General features: G+C 38.8%; 1 protein-coding gene across 1 annotated transcript in view; it reads right to left on the bottom strand.

Moving 5' to 3' along the window:
- Positions 1 to 5424: 5424 nt before the first annotated feature.
- LOC109042796 (metabotropic glutamate receptor 3) overlaps positions 5425 to 20840 on the bottom strand; it is a 43331-nt gene continuing 27915 nt past the window's right edge. Inside the window, exons 2-10 of the mRNA XM_019059723.2 lie at positions 20606 to 20830; positions 17861 to 18004; positions 17023 to 17121; positions 15844 to 16004; positions 14245 to 14430; positions 12584 to 12811; positions 11635 to 11766; positions 10355 to 10627; positions 5425 to 7563 (exon numbers count right to left, since the gene is read on the bottom strand). Coding sequence (XP_018915268.2) covers positions 6445 to 7563; positions 10355 to 10627; positions 11635 to 11766; positions 12584 to 12811; positions 14245 to 14430; positions 15844 to 16004; positions 17023 to 17121; positions 17861 to 18004; positions 20606 to 20830 — 2567 coding nt within the window. The 3' untranslated portion in view covers positions 5425 to 6444. The remainder of the gene's footprint in view (positions 7564 to 10354; positions 10628 to 11634; positions 11767 to 12583; positions 12812 to 14244; positions 14431 to 15843; positions 16005 to 17022; positions 17122 to 17860; positions 18005 to 20605; positions 20831 to 20840) is intronic.

The following is a 20840-nucleotide window of genomic DNA, read 5'->3' as shown; positions in this document are numbered from 1 at the left end:
GGTTTTCTTTTTTCGGTTCAGTATACCTTGTACCAACAAGTTATATAAATATTCAAGCGTTATTCAGGTCAAAAATATAAATTTTTCAGGGCAGACTATGAAAAATCAGTATCTGAAAGTCGGTGAGAACGAAAACACACCAACTCGGAAATTTTTAAACGCTTAATTCTCTGTCATCAAACACGGTGTATCGATTTCAACTTGGTGGACTTCGGTGGATCTTCGGGTGGACCTAAATTGAGCCATTGGTACACGGCCCATGGTGATACCAACTTGCAAACTTGCTAATGACGTCATACATTCAAAAGAATATGAATCATAAAATTCGCGGTTTAAAATTACCGAAGATGCTTACACCTTGATCTTGCCCCGCACTAATCAGACAACCCTAGACGGGCGGTAAAGGGGATGAAAATTTCAAATTTGATGAATATATTACCAGATTAAAGAGAAGACATCGAAACCTATCACACCAGATGAAGAAATCAAATATAACAATTGAAAGAGGCAAATTATTTAAAACCTGCATGACGATTGAGCAACTCTCATGAAGATGCGATGCGTATATTCTTTAAAGAGCCCAAAAAAAGGTATGCGAGGAACTCTTTTTACACTTGCGAGATAGATACGCTCAAGTGGAAAATTTAAGCTGACTCTCAATGGCATGTTGTGCTTTGCGATACATCGATAAATCTGCCATTTAAACCTATGGAAAAGGATCGACAAAAAGGGTGTTCACAGTGAACACCTTAATAATCGATTTTTTACAACAGCTTCAAATGGGGAAATATCGATCATTCACGCCTCGGCACTACTATGACTCTCAAAAATTCCGAACGAGGGATCACGCTTTCGGTGCTGCTGTCGAAATCAGTATACAAATTCAAATCGCCATGCATGGAATTTAAAAGCATAGAGAAAAAAAAGGAGGTGTTTGCATTTCGGGCATCTTGGAAGTTTTTGATGACTTGAAGGGGACGTCGCTGTACCCAGCTGTACCCACCTACGTCATCAAGTCATCAAAAACTTCCAAGATGCCCGAAATGCAAACACCTCCTTTTTTTTCTCTATGATTTAAAAGTATTGTCAAAAGGTTTGCTAGCAAGGCAAAAGTTTTTAACGTAACTATTCGAGGGCTAACGAACAATATACCATCTAACCGAAAATTTTGGCAAAAATTAGTTAGCGACTTTGCCGTCTTCTACGATGTAAAATACGCAAGCTGATTATTTTAGATTTTTTCCAGTTCTATAGGAGAGCGCTTCAATGACGCTGTAGTATAATAAAATAGCAAATCGGACCCTGACCTTAATATGACAAAAATGACGAAGTTTTCTCTTCGTTCTGCAAAATCGTCAGTTTGCAGATAAGCGGTATTGTTCATTAACCATCGTATTGAAGGAGCATTGCACGAAAAACCCTCACACAAATTGGTTGGTTTCCAAATCGAGTGACTCAATTTACGGAAGTTCATGCATACGTATGTTTCTTTATCATCACAATTGAGAGATAGTTTTTAGGGAGCCCATAGTTCCCTTTCATTCATTTTCATTCATTTCATTCATTTTTTTCATTAATTTTTTTTCATTCATTTTTTTCATTCATGTTTCTCATTCATTTTTTTTCATTAATTCTTCTCATTCATGTTTTTCATTCATTTTTTAAGAGGTCTTCCTTTTCTACATTTGTGACCGCCCAAGGAGGCAAATTCTCAGTAAAGCGAGTTCTATTGAGTTGAGTCGAAAAATTGGTTTTTGGATATTCGAAAGGAAGACGCGCCTTTGGGGGTCCTCGAGAGTAAATTGTAAACAGTTAAGTCATTTTTTTGTCAAAAAAGGAAGGATGTAAAGGTGCATCAAAATTTAGCAGATCTAAACTCTGAACATGGCAATTTTAATGAGCTTTTTCTCGAAACCACGTTTTAAACAGCTACCACTCTCGGTAAAATAAATATTTTCCGGCGATTTTTATCCCAAAATTTCAATTTTTTGTAAACGAAGCTATTTTTTTCAGTAAATAGTCACGATTACAAATGCCTCTCCTCCGTCCAAATGGAATTTTAAACGTGCTAGATTTACTTATTTTGTAATTTTAATATCAATAGTTTTAGGAACAAAACTCAAAGTTTCAATCCACGCTTTACGCTTGAAAACCATCCCCTCAGTAAAACTATAATAATCAACAAGTCCTTACGAATTTTAGAGCAATCGAACTGATTCGAATTTCCACTTTAAACTTGGTCTAAAGCTGCTTTTTCAGCAGCCGACAAGTAGGTACCGCTGTCTGTCGGCACATTCTGCAAAGAGTTTCAGCGAGCGCTGTTTATGTCCTTACTCATACCGCCCTCTACAGCCGAAAGCTTGAAATATCTGCTTCAATAAAAATGTAAGAGCTGCGAGGTACTTACAAAGCTTGTTGCAGCTCTAAACCTAAGTGAGTATTTAAAAACAGGACGATGAGTTGGCCCTCTATTGGGAAGTGTATTTGCCGTCATAAGAATTTCCTCTTGAGTCAAAAATAAATTCGCTTGAATCAAGCAGATTTTCCTGCTTTTTCTTTTTGATATAAATAATTTCTTTTAGATTAATGAGAGAATTTTTTTCGATGGCGAATTAAAGAATAATATAGATCATATTTTCTTATTTTTCCATGCCCAGTTTTCACGTCAGTTAGAAAAATCTGCGCAGAACCAAATATTTCCTCGACCATTTTTAATTTTAGCTCTTTTGCTGGCCGTTAGTAGTACTTATTAAAATTTCTAATAGAGCTCCCTTGAAATTCACTCAATTGACAATGTATGATATTTGTCATGGAGAGAGGCTCAGTATCAAGAGCCAAATCTCTAGTAGTTTCAAATTCCCTTGAATTACTCGATTGTATGTTCGATAAATAAAAAAATGCAACGCTTGAAAAGTCGCTTATTAATTTAGTAAGTAAGTAATTAGTAAGTAATTTAGTGAATAATCTTAACACAAATTGTGCGGAAAGCATTGTTCACGGGACTCTGATATTGAAATTTTGCTGTTAAACTCTGTTGAGACAACTAGGTGTATTCAAGTACGAAGGAGAGAAAGTTAAGTTCCTGTACCTACATATCTTAACTTTCTGAGGGTTCATGCGATGATCCCTCAAATTATTCAATACATACGAACAGTTTTTCTTTAAACTAACTCTATTATTATGTTGATATAGCGGAAAAGAGTCTCGTAATGGAGGCAAGACTCCAGCTCTCTCGACGGTACAGATCTGCGAGGATATCAAGAATCCTGCTTGGGGATCAAATGTGACAAAGAGTCTTGTGAGGATAACATTGTATGATGTAGGAAGGCACAGAGCCGGATTTACCTACTTGCCACCCATGGCCGCCTGTATTTTGCCGCCGCCTTCTCACTCGTTTTGGAACATCAATAAAAACCATCAAGTGAACGTGCCGGTGGGGGGAGGAGTGGATGAGACGTGTTCACTTGTGTTGGACACATTTTTGCGAAAGCCCTGTTAATTCTACTAGCGAAAGTTCACGGAACTTTGAGCGAAAGTTAAGTTCCGTGAACCTACGTGGACAAGGCCTTCCATTTGTAAGAAATTAACGGAAAAATTATTAAAGAACAAACATTTGCGGTTTAATCAATTTAACTTCCGCCGCCGAGCGCCGCGACGACCGCGTGTGTTTGACGCAATGCGTAAAGTATTCATGCAGTCTTGTAGGCGCTTTGCGTTTCACGCCGACCGCACTGTGTTTGACGCAATGCGTGAAGTATTCGTGCAGTCTTGCAGGCACTAATACGCGTTTCATGCCGATCGCCGCGCCGAGGGCTTCTCCTTTTCATCTCAAGTCCTCGTCATCATTGCTCTCTGCGCTTCGCCGTCTAGGCAAAATTGCGTGTTTGGTCTCTCTTTTAACTCGACTAATTAAAGGTGCTGTCTCTTGGATCACCAAAAGACGACGAACTTAGAAATTACTATACTTTCAGGAAATGTGAGATTTTGTCGCCTTTTCTAGTTTGTAATTTTTTTTCTGAATCTGCTTTTTTTATATCTGAATTTAAAAAAATTGCAAAATTGGCCGAAATGGGCCACGGTCCATGTGGCCACCCCTAAATCCGGCCCTGGGAAGGCATTTTACTCATTCAAACTATTGACACTTTTGAAACGCATATCGACAGTGTAAGTCGGCAATCACATAACTCGTTTGCGGTGTCTGACAATCTCCGCCTCTATGTTATTTATTTAAAGGAGAACAAATCGACATCATTCCTTGAAGTTTTTGCAGAATTTTCTTCGAACAGAAAAGAAAAATCACGGCAGTTTTGAAAGAATTGCCGTTGAGTGTTGAGTAGTTTTCCGTTTAAAAATAAAGTATGACAGGAAGTCTGCGACGTCGCAACCGAGTTAAGTATGTGATTGCCGACTTACCTACCGTCGATATGTATAAAATGATGGCTCAAAATAAAACGATTAGACCCAAGTAGCATTTTTCAACGGAAAAATCGCGATATTTTAAAATTAAGTTGCGATTTTTTCACGATTTTTCGGTGATAAAATCGCTAGGATCATCAACATCTGAGCGATTATCCTCGATCTTGTCGCAATTTTATCTCTCAAAATCGCATTCCATAAAATCGAAATATTATCTTAATATACTCTGATTTTTTGTTTGATAATATTGCTGTAAATAATCGTCGACAAAATCGCGATCTCATTGCAAATTTATGTGATAAAATCACAACTTATCGCACATTTTCTTCCAATAACATTGCAAGTGAATCGATGTCAATAAAATCGCAATACATTCTCCAATCAAATCGCAACTTATCGCGATTACTGCTTCTTGGGAGGAGTCTATACGAAGAAATTTACTGTTAAGTAAATTGACTTTTAATTCCTTTACTATGATTCTTTATATCTATTGTAAGACGAGGAAAATATGTGCACTGATTATTGTCGCTGTCACAAATTCTTGTCACGTCTCATCTTAGTCCGAAGACCAAACTTTTCAATCCGAAATGTTCCGCATACTTTTCATACCGGAACCTTTTTGTTTTATGTACCTTCCATGCCCAGGCGTAGGTATTTCTCCTCAGTTTCAGCGGCCCTCCATAAATTTTCCATGTAAGTAATTAATTAAAGTGACTTTGTTGTAAGTCGAAGAAAACATGCCTCATGATCAGTGGCGTGCCGCGCTTTGCGATGTATCGATTGATCCACCATGCAAACCTATGGAAAAGGGTCGATAAATAGGGTGTTCGCAACGAACTCTTTAATAATCGATTCTTTTTCATAGCTTCAATTGGAAAAATATTGATAATCGATCATTCACGCGTCGCCACTGCTCATGATGTCGCGTGAGTGCTCGCATCAGATTAATCACGAGAGAGGCTAGATGTAAGGAAGAGATTTGAGCAGAGAAATGAAAACTCCGTGCAGTTAACCACTCAGTAAAAGTCATATTATTCATTTTTTACAATCACATCTAACTCATGCATTCAGTTAAAGAAATAAGATCTTTGGATATAATTTACTTCAAGATAGAAAAAATAATACAAAGTTACAAAACAATAAAACAACACGAATCATCATTCTTTATACAAATTGAAAAATGAAACTTTAAAACATATGCTCTAAGACGAACAATTAGTAAATCTTACAAGATACTTATTCTACTGACTTCCTTTCCTCTGACTTAAACAGTGTTTTTGAGTATGAATTGGATGAAAATTAATGAAACACATCTCTGATGGATCAATCAATGCATACTCATGAAAAGTCATACTAGAGGAATTCTGCACCCGCTTTATGTTAATTTTTGGCAAAGTCTTCTTCTTTTTACATCATAACAACTATCCGCAAAGAGCGTGAAAGCGTTGTTTTTCTTTACCTGCCTATCTCTATTTATGTATAAAAAAAGTAAGTTTTATCTAGATCTTAAATTTTTTTGATTAATACACTGAATTTCAAAAATAAATACTCTAAGAGTTTTTAGCTTTGCTTTTTACACAGGCGTGATTTCGATTACATTCAAAAGAGGGTTTTGATTTGAATATAAAACTTCTGTTGAGAGGCTTTCCTTCACCTGACGCTGAAGTGAAAAGATCGGACCTTTTTCCTCTCATTTTTCTCCTCTTATTTTTCTTTATTATTGCGTACAATGATATATGTAGATAGACATCATCTACACATGATCTTTGCACAGTTACAAACTGCAAAGCAATAGTTGTCACTATTATGTTCACTACAAAGTATGCTCTAACATTATCAAAATTACAAAACAGTCTCATTTTTTCCACAGACTTGTTATGGGTATGATACTACATTAATTAAATCAGTCTGCGAACACTAAAAATAATTCATATTTCACCGGGTATAATAATCTAGTACCACCGAGTAATACGTTGTTACGTTTTCTTAGATTAACGGTAAAAAAATACCCAGATAAGTACCGGAGTTTTAAATATAAGCACTCGAGTCTGGTTCATAGAGAGGATTTTTGGACATAGTGCCACTGTAGTCAATCTGCGCCCATTGGGTTTCTTTCTTGGGTTGAGAGGAAATCTCAGAGAAAGTCGTGAAAACAGTGGCGGAAGATTTCGCATTCTTCTTCTTGTTCTTTAAGTACGAACTTTGTTTGGAAATAGTACTTATCTTAGGGATGAAGATAGTGAAAAGGAGGATGGACGGAAGAATGATTAAGGATATACAAACTACAGGCTCCTGCACGTGTGGAGACCCGAAGTACCGAATCGCTGTCCATTCAGACATCACGAGAAGACTCAAAAAGGCCGCTAGGGTGATCCAACGACCCTCTTTGTAGTTTCGCCTTATTTTCAAAATGGTAAGCCCGTAGAGGAATGCTAAACCAGCAAGGATCATGATATACGTGTGCAAAATGAGGAAGTCCCTTTCGGAGGCATAGCAGGATGCAGACTTCTCACTATCGGACCGTAGATGTGGCCCGTTATCCATGAACCATTGGATGGATATTACAAACTGCACTAGGACGATGAAGAAGAGAATTAAGTACTGGTTCAAGTAGGAAATCCTACCGCCCAACCCTAGAAGGACCAAAGTCTTGAGCTGCATTAGTTTGACGATGAGTATACCGAAGCATAAGCTGAGGGATAGGGGGTATACGAAGAGCCGTAGGGAACATCGTAGCTCGGAGGCGGGGAGGATGAAGAGTATGACGCTGCCGTAGGTGATGGCTATGCCGATGAGCAAGAGTATGCCGAAGGACTGGTTGCCGACGATGGTCTTGTCGCAGAGCTTGATGAGGACGTAGAAGAAGATGAAGACGGTGAAGAGGATGCCGAGGCTGGCGAGGGAGATCATGACCATGACCCAGGTTCGGGACTGGAAGTGGAACGCGATGGGTGTGACGTTGACGTCCCCGTCGGAAGCCGCGATCCACGGTTTCGGCGAGAAGAGATCCGAGAGGGAGAGTCGGAGGAAGGAGCTATCGTCCAGGCCGCGGCCTTTCTTCTCCGAGGTGGAGTGTCGACGGAGAGTGAGGTTGCTCATCGCCATTCGGTTCAGGTTCGGGCCGGAGTCGTCCGAGTACCAACCGATCTGAAACAGAGTAAGAGCGAATAAGTTGAGGGGGTGTATTTAAAGTCGTTCTTAAATAGTTCCTTCCCTTCATTCAATTCTATTCAGTTTCAATGCAATAAAACGAAGAGAGCGCCTTCAATTGGTAGGTAGGCAACATACACAACACTACGATCCTCTCGCAGTAATTCGCCGTCTCCCGGACCGTCGCACATTGGATCGAGTCAATGGGAGAGGTCGGACATGAAATTTTTTACTAAAACTGAGAATTTTAATGTCTATTTCGTCATATTTTAAATTTTATGAGAAGCTTCTTGAAGAAAATTTCACGAGGAAACCAACGGAGCCAAATTTAGAACCTCAAAGATGTGTATGAATGGAGTAATAAGCTTTGAAAGTTTCCATATTTTGTCCAACCTCGACCAATTAACAAACCAATTAACTCGATTCATTGTGCGTCGCGTCGGAGTGTCGGACGAAGGAACGTTACTCCATTCCAAAACGGCAAAATTGATTCAAACAATTCATTTTTTTACAAAAACGTACCCGTGTAATTTTCCTTCAAAATATTCCTGATTTTAGCATAAGATCGAAGGAAATAACAGTGAAATATTCAGGTAAAGGTATCCAATATTCTCCAGGACAAATGTAATTTGCGAGGGGAAATTTGGCAATATTGAAAGTTGGTTAAGTTTTTTCGTGAAGAAACAACGAATTTTACCACGTAATCGTAATCATTCCCAAATTGCACTGCTTGAGATCCTATGCTCATTGATTTAAGGCCGCTTTCATAATTGTTCCTCAAACATCTATTTTCCTTAAGAGGCCCCATTTGGTTTACACTGTGATGAAGGGAAGTTTAGGGATGCCCTCAAAATAGCATCATTAAAAGATAAATTTCGCCAACTACAAATGAAATTTAGCAATATAACTTGGGAAATGGATCCTCGCAAGAAATCACAATGATTTGCCACTGCGAAGAATACAAAATACGAAAGAAAACACTCTATATAATTGACAAACTTTAAGGGAGGTACAAACCTAACATAGAATTTACAAAACTGGTATTATGTTTTCTTTCGTCTCTAAATTTTTTGTGGTGATAAACTATTGTTAACCCTTGCAAGGATCAATTTCCAAATTTACCCCGATAAATTTTACTGGAGGTTGGCTAGATTTTTCGTTGTGCTATGTGTTAGGGCTTCCTTAACCCTCCCTTAATCACATAGTGTAACCAATTAAGGCTTGCTCTTTGAGGAACGACTATCAACACGGCCCTGCGACAATGAGACGGGATCCCAAATAGCACAAGTTTGGAATGATAGCGATTGCGAGGAAAGATGCGAGTGGACTGGAGTGTTGCGTTTGTTGCCTATCCTCTAATTGAAGGCGCTTTTCGGGTTAAAACTTATTGCTGAATAATTGGATGGCTGGCGGTCTACGAACACGACTATGATCCGTTCGTGACGATTTTGAGTTATTGGTATTAAGATACTCGTGGAGTGAGTTATTGGTATTAAGATACTCGTGGAGAGCATCTCTATGCATTACGCTGAAAGAAAAACAGGCTGTGAACTCTGACACCCACTTATTAATTAGAGAGTTTACAGCTTATTTTCCCTGCCGGAAAAATATGCCTAGAGAATCTCGTCATGAGTGTCATAACATTCGTTGCTCGTTTTTGCAGACGCATCCAATTTAAATAAGTTGCACTTTTTCTGGATTGCAAATTGCGCATATTATGGGGTACTTAGTGGTAGTGCAGAGTAACGGAGGAAATGCATTTCATAGATCGTTTAAAATACGCATATTCATTGACAAAATTACGTAGATAAGTACGTTGTAATTTTTTTGCACTAAATTGTTATTCCACTTCAATATTTTTGTTGTAGACTGCTACTGGGGATATGGATTGACTGCACCCGATGCGCACGTCAAAGGAAAGATGCTATGTTTCCTATGAGGGTACAGAATTGACACAAAAGGGGTATGAAAATCACACCCAGAACTATTTCGCCTGTAATTTTCAAGGTAGGCCAGAAACCATACTCTATGCAACTATAGTTGTCTATTTAAGGATTTGGGTCATTTGTCATCCACAAATCATGTCTTGCAGTTAATTATGTCTAATAAAGGTTTATTTTATGGCAACTTAATCTTAATGGCACACAAAAATCTACGGCAGTAAAATCGTGGATTTGGGCAAAGAGGTATGATCACACCCACTGTTTAATATTACTGATAGTATATTAACACTACTGTGCTTAAAAATAAACTTACCACAATCTAAAGTCCCACTACTGTGGATTCCATAAGTAACATTCACTGGAAGAAAAAAAACACATTGTATCTAGAGTCCAGACTCTTAAAAACATCGATAAGAAAAAATACTCTTGATTCAATCTGATTTAAGCTTAAATCAAGAACCAAGTCTCTTAATTTGAGCGGATTTCCTTTTGATTTAAGCTTAAATCTGATTGAATCAGGAGTCCATTTTCTTGTCAATGTTATCAAGCGTCTGGACTCTAGATCCAGTGTGGTTTTTTTCCCCAGTGATACAACCGTGTAACGGCAATATTATCGTATGTCTTTTCCAGACGTCATTCCATACGTCCGTTCACGCGCTTGAAATGAAATGTAATATTCAGTGTATGAATGACATAATTCGTGGGTAATTTCAATTTGCACAGAATTGACAAATATTAACATCGACCTCTTGCAAGCCCTAGAATAAGTTGGTATAAAGTTTCACATGAAACATGAACAAGCTCATATAATGGAGGTATCAATGAAAACCTGGTGCATAACATACCGCTGTAAGATCTCCGACACTGCCAACACGCAAAAATACGAATCGATTCGAGATCAAATGTCCATCGTGGGTCAGTTTAATGGAAGTTCCCGGTAGCTGGAACGGTCCAGTGCTGTTGGCCGGTCCGAGACTTAGATGCGACAATGCACGCAGAATATCTTCGTGTAACGTGTTGCTCATGTTGCAGACAGTGTTACTTTCATCGCAACGTTTCCTCAGAGCTACGTAGAGTGCTGCAGAAAAGGCAGATACAGCTTTCACGACGAAATTCACCTGGAGGAAATACATCATTCGTGATTATAAATATTACAAAATAATATAATATCATGAGAATGACGCGCGAAGCGCATGGGAGGGTTGGGCCGCGAAGCAGTCAGGAGACGAAGTCCCTGGTATGTAAGAAAGAACACTACCGTTGAATATTCGCAACGCATGTTTAAACTTTTTTTTGTTTTGCGTCATTTTGGGGTAATATATACGCTTTTACATTCTTAACTGGTTGGGGGGGGGGGGGGGGGGAGAAAAAACAAGCATTTAATAATGCGAGCTAATGGCACTTGAGTTTTTGCGTACTTAAAAAAATTTTGTAAACCTTACTCCGAGAGAAGCAGGGGAGGCTGTACATTCAGCACTAATGGAAGATCACAAAAAAAGTAATGCAAAATAGTAATTGAAAAAAATTATAAAAAGGGAATTCATAGTTACGTGAATGTGGACTGACGAGCACTCTTGCAATTATGTTTTTATTCATTTACTTATTTAAAAAAAAAAAAAAAAAATTCTCCGTAAAACTTATGACTGGTACTCGAAAAAACTTCCGACTAATCGTGGGCTACACTAAGTACAGCATGGTACGTTCAAACCGTTTTAACAGCAACTTCAACTCGGAGGGTGCGAGTTTCACTGATTTCTTCACGTGGCACGCGTCTAAAACGCCTTCAGTTTCGCGCGATACTTCACCGCCCACACCAGAGTTAAAATATTTGTATCATAAATTTGTCTTGCAGAATTGTCCGCTTTTCACGCATTCAAGTAATATACATATGTATATTGTGTTGCATTTAGTCGGAAAAAACCTTAAAGGAGAATTTCAGCATTTTTTTGCAACTTGGTTTGGTGCTCTCTCAAAACGAAGGGCCACGAACCGCTGAAACAACGGAAGCCGAGGAAGGGCGACAAGAAGAAGAAGCGCAAAAGAGGAAGGGGATACAAATTCTAACTACGAATAAGAACGTATCATAGCGTACGTTTGAAAAGTATAGAAAGTTTTCAAAACCCACCTCAGGATTTATCAGCAGATGACTCGCAATTTCCACCGCTGTAAGAGATTTGCAGCTATCTTCCCAGGAACAGTTGTGGACAGCGGATAAGTAATCCCTTAAAACCGAGTTCTTCTTCGAGACCTTGGCGTCCTGCGCATAGATCGTGGGTAAAATCAGTCATTCAAATTGAAAAATGTTAATTTCAGAACACAGAAACGTCTCTAAAATAAAAATGTGAACCAGTGAATTTCGATTGAAGAAGGGCTTTTGAACGTGAAAAGCAAATATTTTACAAAATATATTTACTTGATATTACTAAATAGTGACGCATTCCCGAATAACTCGCTATAATTTTGTACAGACTCCGAGTCGATGAAAATAGAAGCTGAGAGGAAAGGTGTGTTTCAGGAATGATCCGTGGTCAGGTCCAATCCAATACGCCAGAAAGAATGGTAAGATTCGAGAGCCCCTCAGCTTGAAAAAAAAAATGTTCGTGAAATGAGGGGCTTGGAGGAAATGGTGCATAAGTGCAGTTCTTGATATTTCAAGAAACACGATTTTAAAGTTTAAAAATTACATGGAGCCTCGTGGGGGAGAGAAAGCTCGAACCCACTTTTTGATGCTTAAAAAGTGGATTATCGCGGTGAATTTTTCACAAAATATGAAGTAAGACTGACTTTGAATGAAATCATTGATACCTCATTTTTTTCAAGAACTGCACCTATCCCAATCGTCTTCCAAGCCACTCAAATCCAATTGGACTGCATTTTGCAATTTGGAACTATAAATTCTGACTCGGTTTAAAAACAACGTATGTGCCATTAGTTTCCCTATGCACATAAGTGTTTTTTCAGATGAGTCAGGATTTATAGCTCCAAATTGCAAAATGCGGTCCAATTGATCTTTCTGAATTTGCTCTGGCTTACTTGCCTATCAGTTCATTAGCTGATTGAGTTTTTGTACTCACCTGTAATTTTTTGAAGACGAAATCGTGAAATTCGGGTAGTTCTGGCATATGCGGCTCGACAAAGTAACTATCCGCAAACACGTTTTTCCATAGTTTCAACAGGTCTTTATTCAACCCGATGCTCCCTGTTATTAAGGTAACTTTCTTGGTTCGTTGACCATTCATAAAATTGACGAAAATTTCTATTTCTTCTGGTTCCAAGATAATAGCGACTGCTTCCCCTGTATCCTAAAAACCACGAACAAAAAAAGTTAGAAGATTCTTAACATTGAGTTAAAACAGTAACGTTTACATGCATCAGAACTGCAACGTTCAGAACATTAAATTAGAGCTTTCTGAATTCTGTTGACTTTCATTGCTGCGAGAATTTGCAAAAAAAAGTCTACTTAACAATTGATAACTACTTATCGGGCACGCAATGGCAGGAATTAAACAATCAACAATTTAAAAAAAAAAAAAAAAAAACAGTTTATCCGTTGGAAAATTCCGTAGATATTGATAAGAAAGTTTAAAGGGAATTAAACCCGGCGGAAACGCAACCACTCTTTCGTCAAAATAATTCATGGTTAGTATTTTGAAAAACATGAATTTGTTCGCTTCGACTGGTGGACAAATTATTATGATTATTTAATTATTCAATTTGAAGCCGTTTGTGCACCGACTTTCTTTCGTGCAAAAACCCCAACAGGAAATTAATGGGCATCAAATCTAGCACAGGTGCGTATTTCATGAATTATTTACGAATTATTTGTGTCCAGCTCCGTTCGGAGCAACTGAAATCGTCATGCAAGAGGAAACCCTCTTTCCTACTTTAGAAGACCGCTTCTGAGCCAATTAACGTCTGCAGCATATGCACGCTCATATTATCAGAAAATGCAGACACGCTTCTTACTTTCGAGCAGTTATGGTATTGCGTGTTGCGTGCACTTTCGTAGCACACATGTTCATGGCCAAATTTGCCAAATTACAGTGAATGCCGGTACACTTATACGCAGACAAATTGAAAAGATGTCCTCATTTTAAGACGTATTGCAACCCTGCGAATGACACGTTAGTCGAGGCTTCCTGTTTTGTTCGGTAAATGTCGCCCATTTTCTACAGATTCAGTTGGAAAGTGTGCCACTATGAAGCTACTCAGCAAGAAGGCAACTATTTCATTGCAGTTTTACAAATGTTTCTGTTGCGCGATGACCGAGATGAAATAAAAATTGTGATATGATAAATAAGTGTATGATACGTGATATGATGGCGATACTTGAAAATCCCTGCCATACCATCTGCTGACCGAAGTTAATACGCTATCATTGGGAAAGAAATAGGTTCTCTCTCAGATACTAAATTTTAGTTCATAATGAAACCCGAATCTTCCCAGATCTTCAGTTACCTGAACTGAAAATTGTCGGTGTTCAATTAGAACCGAAGTTTATTATCTGTTACCGAAACGTTTTTCTCTGAGAGCGTGGTGATCAGGAGTGAACGCAGAGTAATCCTTTGATTGTCGTGTCATTTGATTTATGTCACTTTTGTGATATCTTTCGGAAAAAAAGCTCATTATGCCAAAGTGAAGAAAAGAGAGGGCAGGGAAGCTAATCCTCCCAAAAAATAAGGTAACAAATTAAGGTAAAGGGAAAATTGAACTAAAAATTGCATGATTTTCATACCAGTTCATCCAAAAAGTCTTTGATCATCTCTCCTATTTTGTTTGATCTTTTCACGAGTTTCAAAATTCGACGACTCTCGATGTTGTAAGTCGTCAATGCATTTTTGAACATTTTTACAGTGTGTTGGCATGAGGTGATCAGGTTGATTTCTTTCAGGTCCAGTTCAGCCGCAAACGATGCAATTGGCTGGAAAATGAGGAAGACATAGGTAAAGTAAGTTTAAGCATGTGAAAAATACAGATGATCAACTGCCAGTAATCTAATACTAATTGTTAGATTTCCTGGAAAGCATAATGATGCCTAGGGTGTAAACCACAATATGCATCGCTCCATTTGCGATGATGCGGATCTATGCAGATGTAGTGTATTTTATTTTTTCTTAAAGAAACTAGTCAACGTAATTTCTTGTGTACTTCCTTGAGTTTTTTTCTCTGTTAACAGAGTATCCTGTATAAATTTTGAGCTAAAAAGTTGGCTTTTTCAGCTTTGAAAAATTAAATTAGGGAACGGAAATTTTGAACGACCGCAATGTTCACCTAGTTTCGCACTTTGGCCATTAGTACATTGTTAGACAGCTTAGTACTCACTATCATTCTTTGTTGCCTCGGTAGTACGAGCCGGAACGCCCTTGTAAATTCAGTAAGATTACATTAAATTTCGTAAATTTCAAAATTATTTTAAAAGTTACATCGAATCTAGCTGAATAGAGATAGGGAGCTGAGGTATCCAAAATGTTCTTGAAATTCTCGTAGGGCTTTTCACAACCTCAGCTATTTGACTTTTTGGGCTTTTGTTTTTCGATGTCGTATCAATGTTTCCAAGTTTGAAATTTTTCAATAATTTCCATCCATACAAGGGTACATGGGTTAAAATTATCCAAATCACATTCTGCCTTCTTTCTCCGAGTGAAACCATCTGCTTGAAAAATTGCAGCATGTGGAACAAAGAACCATCGTCAAATTCTTCCTTTTGGCAAATATAATTTGATTGATTATTGATAGGTATTCCTGCTCACCATAAACCAGCAAGATACAAAAAAACAAATCGCACATACGTATCGGGGAATATTAATTTCATCATCTATATGATTGCAGGAGAAATTTTTAAACAAAAAATTCATGAAGCGTATAAACGCTGCATCTGCGTTGAGAATTTTTCAAAGCAGAATAAAACGCCAGAGAGAAAGAAAGGAGGTGTTTGCATCTTGAGATTTGTTTACCCTGTGACGTAGGTCGGAACAACCTGGCCAGCGAAATGCGGAATTCGAAGTATGAAAAACGGACCATAATATGTCCCATTTTCTGCTGAAATCAACTCATGATATAATTTCAAGCACTTTTTTTTTATAGAATGACTTTTTTCCATAAATTACACTATTTCCAAGAAAATCGATAATAAAAGTCTCTTTACCGACCTGCGTCATCAAAAAAAATTCCAAGATGCCCGAAATGCAAACACCTCCTTTTTTTCTCCATGATAAAACGCCACCTCGTATTCATGAAACGCGACATTCTCAGTTTATTCGTATTGGAGAATATGAAAGTGAAGACGCGCTGGTGGCGCTAGTGCGTGACGGAATAATGAGTTGCTGGAACTTACCCGGGTGACACTACTTAGATCGGGTGCAGTTGTTAAGATGTTCCCTTTCTGTTTCACCATCTCGGCCAATTTCGGAGATGCCAGAATTAACGGGACCTTGAACGCATGGAGAGTTAGAACCGTCTCGCTCACGATTTCCGCATCTCCAACTCCAATTAACCCTGTAAAACGTGAATCGAGATCAAATAAGAGCCCGAACAGGAAAAAAATAATACCCTCTGGGTTTTAACTGATATGAGACGGTCTACGGGAAAATAGACTTTCGTCCACGGATACTTAAAATGAGTTATAGGATCCAGAGAGACTCGAAATGGATAATTATCTCTAGAGCAGTTACCCCAGTAGAATTTTTAAAAATAAGCCCTCCCACATTAAACTTTAAGCAGTTTTAGCATACAATAACAAGTGCATTACTTGAAAGTTAAAAATTGACGAATAAAACCTCTTTCAGCGTAATTGAGTAATTGAGTTGGTGTTGAGTAACCTTCGGTCTAGTTTAATAAACTTTCGACACATGGTCTGGTCCTGTCTTGAAACCGTTTCAGGAAATTTTTAAGAGCACTTTTTTTCTCTCCCTCCCCCTTTACTTTTACCCCTTTTACTTTTCTCTTTTTCCCTTTTTTGACCCAAGGAGGGGGGAGGGACAAACCACCAGCCTCCCCCTCCCCTCCTCTCACCTCCGGGATTTGCCACTCCTATTATTAGAGCTGCTACAAATATTTTTCGACAAAACTTGTCAGAAATGGTCAACGCGGGGGTTAAGGCGTTCTGGTTTTAAGGATTACACTTTAATTCATATGGGACACCAAAGTTTTTGTATCAGGTAACTGCAGTTGCGAGACTTGCAAACCAAAATTGAGCTTGGAAAATCAACGTCCTTGGTGAAAAAACGAGCCTCAGCATGCTCAATAAAAACTGCGATCATCCGGTTAGTATTCAATATGAACCGAGGTTTGTCTCTCCGTATGTGAGTTAATTTCAGACAAATCCAGAGGCACCGCATTGTGACTCGCAAAATACGTAGGACGAATGACTTGAATTGCAACTTTCCCGCTTTTGATGGAACCCTATCTTCATTTTGCAACGCTATTATGATTATGTAAAGAACGAATTATGAATTACTCGTGCGGTAAGCGTATACAATCTTAGCGGTTTAAAAATTCATAAAACACCACTAACCGAGGAACTGCGACTTGTTTTGTGCGACTGACTTCATTGCTAGGAAAATGTCTTGGATAGCGACGTCTTCATTGCTGCATGTATCATAGATTTGCATACCTGGAAAAAAAAGTAAATCAATTTACTGATCATTCATCATTTGAAGGCCTCTTTTAAGTGTGCAGCTGTATATCATGATGCTGCGATAGGTGTATTTATTTATCTGTATGATTCCTTTCGCAAAAAAAAGCCGCGATCTAAAACCAGTAGTAATGAATGTCATCTCTTAAGCATTAAATTACAAGCTGCGGTAATTATTACCAGCATTTGCATTTCATTGAATTGACGCTTTGCTCACCGAAAGGAAAATCTAAAATATGACTGAGAGGGCTGGGTGTTATGTTTCAACGCTTTCGCCACGTGCGTGTGCAGTATACTGGAATGAGAGCTGAAATGATTAAGCCCAAAATTGTGAAAACGTTTGCAAGTCTGACCATATCAATATTTGCACATCTATAAATTTCGTTAACTCACTGGTCAGTGCAGTGACCAGAAAGAAATTTGAAGAAGTTTTAAATATTTCTTATTTAAGATGGTGAAAATTCTACATCTATGATACTATGAAACTATGAACTGCGACTTAGTTTTTTATTTAGGTACTCCGTATGTGGAATCGAGCAGAATTTCTAAAAGCTCACAATTTTTCCATTTACAGATGGACATTATTTAAAGCAAAGGTTAAAACTAAAAAAATAAAAAAAAAATGATTATTGGACTTATGTTTAATATTTGTATTTATCTTATCAATTCATTTGGTGCTTGATGCATCACAATTTAAGTAAAAACTATGAGAACTTACTCATTTTAACAGGAACCGGTCTAGTTTGCTTATTGACGACCGAAACGGCCCATTCTGCTGCAAGAAGTTGTTGAACAGCCATGAGGTTGAGTTTACCACAAACGTGATCCGAATCATCCGAACGATGCAGATCAATTAGGAATCCTGAAAAACATTACAAAGTTATAGTACAAAAACCATCCGGGAGGGAGAGGGAGGGGGCAAACAGCTAAAAGTGTGACTTTCGCGTTTTTTAGAAAGAATGTTGGAAAATGCTCTTTTTCTTGTCTTACGTACCTATACATGATGGAAACCCATTCAATTTCATTTACAGCTCTGTTTTCCTACTGCGGAAGGTACTGCGTGCTTCAACATCGAGCAACTATTTAAACTCCCCGGAGATCAAATTGCATAGCTACAAAATTGAAGGAGTTTTGAGTGCACGCACTGACTCATAACCTTAAAAACTTCTCGATGGCCCTACGAGGTTACTGATTTTAACTTTGAACAACTACAGTATAGATCCCGGGGACTCAATTCGCAAACTCGATGATGTGAAGACACTTCGAGAGAGTCATGTTACTCGCGACTTACAGTTAGCAAGAAGTGCGATGCACCGTAGCCGTGCGGATACCTCGACACCGGGCAACTATTTTAACTCCCCGGAGATCAAATTGCCTAGCTACCGAATTGAAGGAGTTTTGAGTGCACGCAATGATTAGTGGCGTTACAAACTTGTTGATGGCGCTGCGTGGCTACTGATTTGAATATCGAGCAACTATATTAACTCCCAAGAGATCATCTTCACCTCGTTGAGTTTACGCGATTCGAGTTCCCGCGGAGAGTTAATGGGTAATTTCGCGATAGCAGGGAACAGCTCAAATGTGCAACACCTGAAAAATAAAACTGAACCAAGAATCTACCGTATTTTATTCCGGGGAATTTGGCAACTTTCGAATGGTCTTAAAGCACTCTTCCTCAGCACAACTGAGAATCATCATTGTTCTTCGTTAAAAAATATAATTCGAAAAAACGTGGTTCAGGCACCAGTGGCGTGGCGTGGCGCAAATTGCGATGTATCGATTGTTCTGCCGTTTAAACCAACGGTAAAGAATCGATTATTAAGTTGTTCGCTGCGAGCACTCTGTTTATCGATCCTTTTCCATTGGTTTAAATGGCATAACAATCGATATATCGTGAAGCACGCCACGCCGCTGTCAGGCACCACTGGTCCGGAGCAAACAATCGAGGATTATGAGCTGCGGAAGGAAACGAGACGAGACGTGCCGGAGCTGGCCACTTAAGTAAAAACAGCGTATGAACAACCAAGTGTTGCCAAATCTCCTCCGATAAAATATTCATTTTTAAGACGTTTATCGTTTAGGTTTGTCCTTAAAATGAACAAATAGCTTAGGTTGAATTGCGAATAAAAGTATTTCTGAGAAATGGAGAATCTACACGCAAATTTTTTATTGCTTCATCTGAGAGTGCTTTAGGAGCTGATTTTGCAACATTTTTTTAAATTTATTTTCCTGAAATGGGAGATCGTAAAAAATTAGATTGAAAAGTGAGAAAATGCACCGCCTAGTGACGTCATCTGACGGCATTTTCCATTTAAACACATTAAAGCAGATTAAATAATTTTGTCGTATCTCCTACAACAGGTGTTCAATTTATGGAGCAAATGTGTCCTCGTGCTCAGTTCTCTCGGTAGTTTCCACTTAAACACTAAATCCATCAAAGTTCACACACCTGGAAACTCTCCGGAAAATATTCGCGGATTTCCCAAAAATTCATCTTTGATCAAATCAAATTTGGCAGCATTCGCCTGAGAAATCGGTCATGGCGCCTAAATATTGAAGGCTCTGCGCCAACGTGACTCTTAAAAATTCCCCTCCCCCCAAATAAAATACCCAATTTTTCTGTTTGGTGATTTTTCGAAATTTCGACGCACGGCACCGGATTCTAACTTTTTACTAAATGCGCCGTGATGTTTAGGCAAAAAGTCAATTTGGCCCCTAAAATTCGAGCTTGACGGGCCACATGCTGCCGTGCTAAGGAAAAACGCCGTATGAACCATTGCGCGTTGCCAAATATCTGTCGGTAAAATACGGATTTTCAGGAAAATTTGTTAAAATTTTCCGTCCACTTTTCCAGCAAATTTTCATCGCAATGTGTTCTACAAAAGATTTCAAGTAGAGATATTCATTATTTGTCTCAAAAATTAATATTTCAAGCACTGGAAAAAAACACATTGGATCTAGAGTCCAGACTCTTGAAAACATTGACAAGAAAAAATACTCTTGATTCAATCAGATTTTTAGCTTAAATCAAAAGGAAATCCGCTGAAATTAAGAGGCTTGGTTCTTGATTTAAGTTAAAATCCGATTGAATCAAGAGTATTTTTTCTTGTCGATGTTTTTAAGAGTCCGGACTCTAGATTCAATATGTTTTTTTTTTTTCCAGTGAGAGGGGAAATTTGGCAACTCCCGGATGTTCATACGTCGTTTCTCCTTAGCACGGCAACATGGCTCGTGAAACTTATTGGCGAGTTTCGAACACTATTTGGCAACTCTCGAATGTTCATACGTCGTTTCTACTTAGCACGGCAACATGGCTCTTGAAACTTATTGGCGAGTTTCGAGCACTATTTGGCAACTCTCGCATGTTCATACGTCGTTTTTCCTTAGGACGGGAGTGTTCGGTCGTGCATAGTGTCCAGCGATAATGAGGGCGTGCGGTGGCGGAGGCGGTGGACATTCTTACCGATGGTTGCGTTGATGGTGACCGGAACAGGAGGAGTCGGGTCGGCGGTGGCGGGGGCGGGGGGGAGGGTGCTTTCGGCGGAGGACGCGGGAAGTGAAGGAGGTGATGTCATCCTCGGAGGAGGAGCCGTGGCGACCGCGCTCGCGACACCGGATCCCGGATATCCCGCCAGGAGACAACAGAGCCAGCAGCTCAACAGCGCCACCCTCGGCACATCCATCTTCCCTGAAACATG

The sequence above is a fragment of the Bemisia tabaci genome, chromosome 6 (assembly GCF_918797505.1).
Source record: "Bemisia tabaci chromosome 6, PGI_BMITA_v3".
NCBI classification, from domain to species: Eukaryota; Metazoa; Arthropoda; class Insecta; order Hemiptera; family Aleyrodidae; genus Bemisia; species Bemisia tabaci.
The sequence above is the reverse complement of the archived record's forward strand: the minus strand, read 5'-3'. Positions and strand labels throughout refer to the sequence as shown.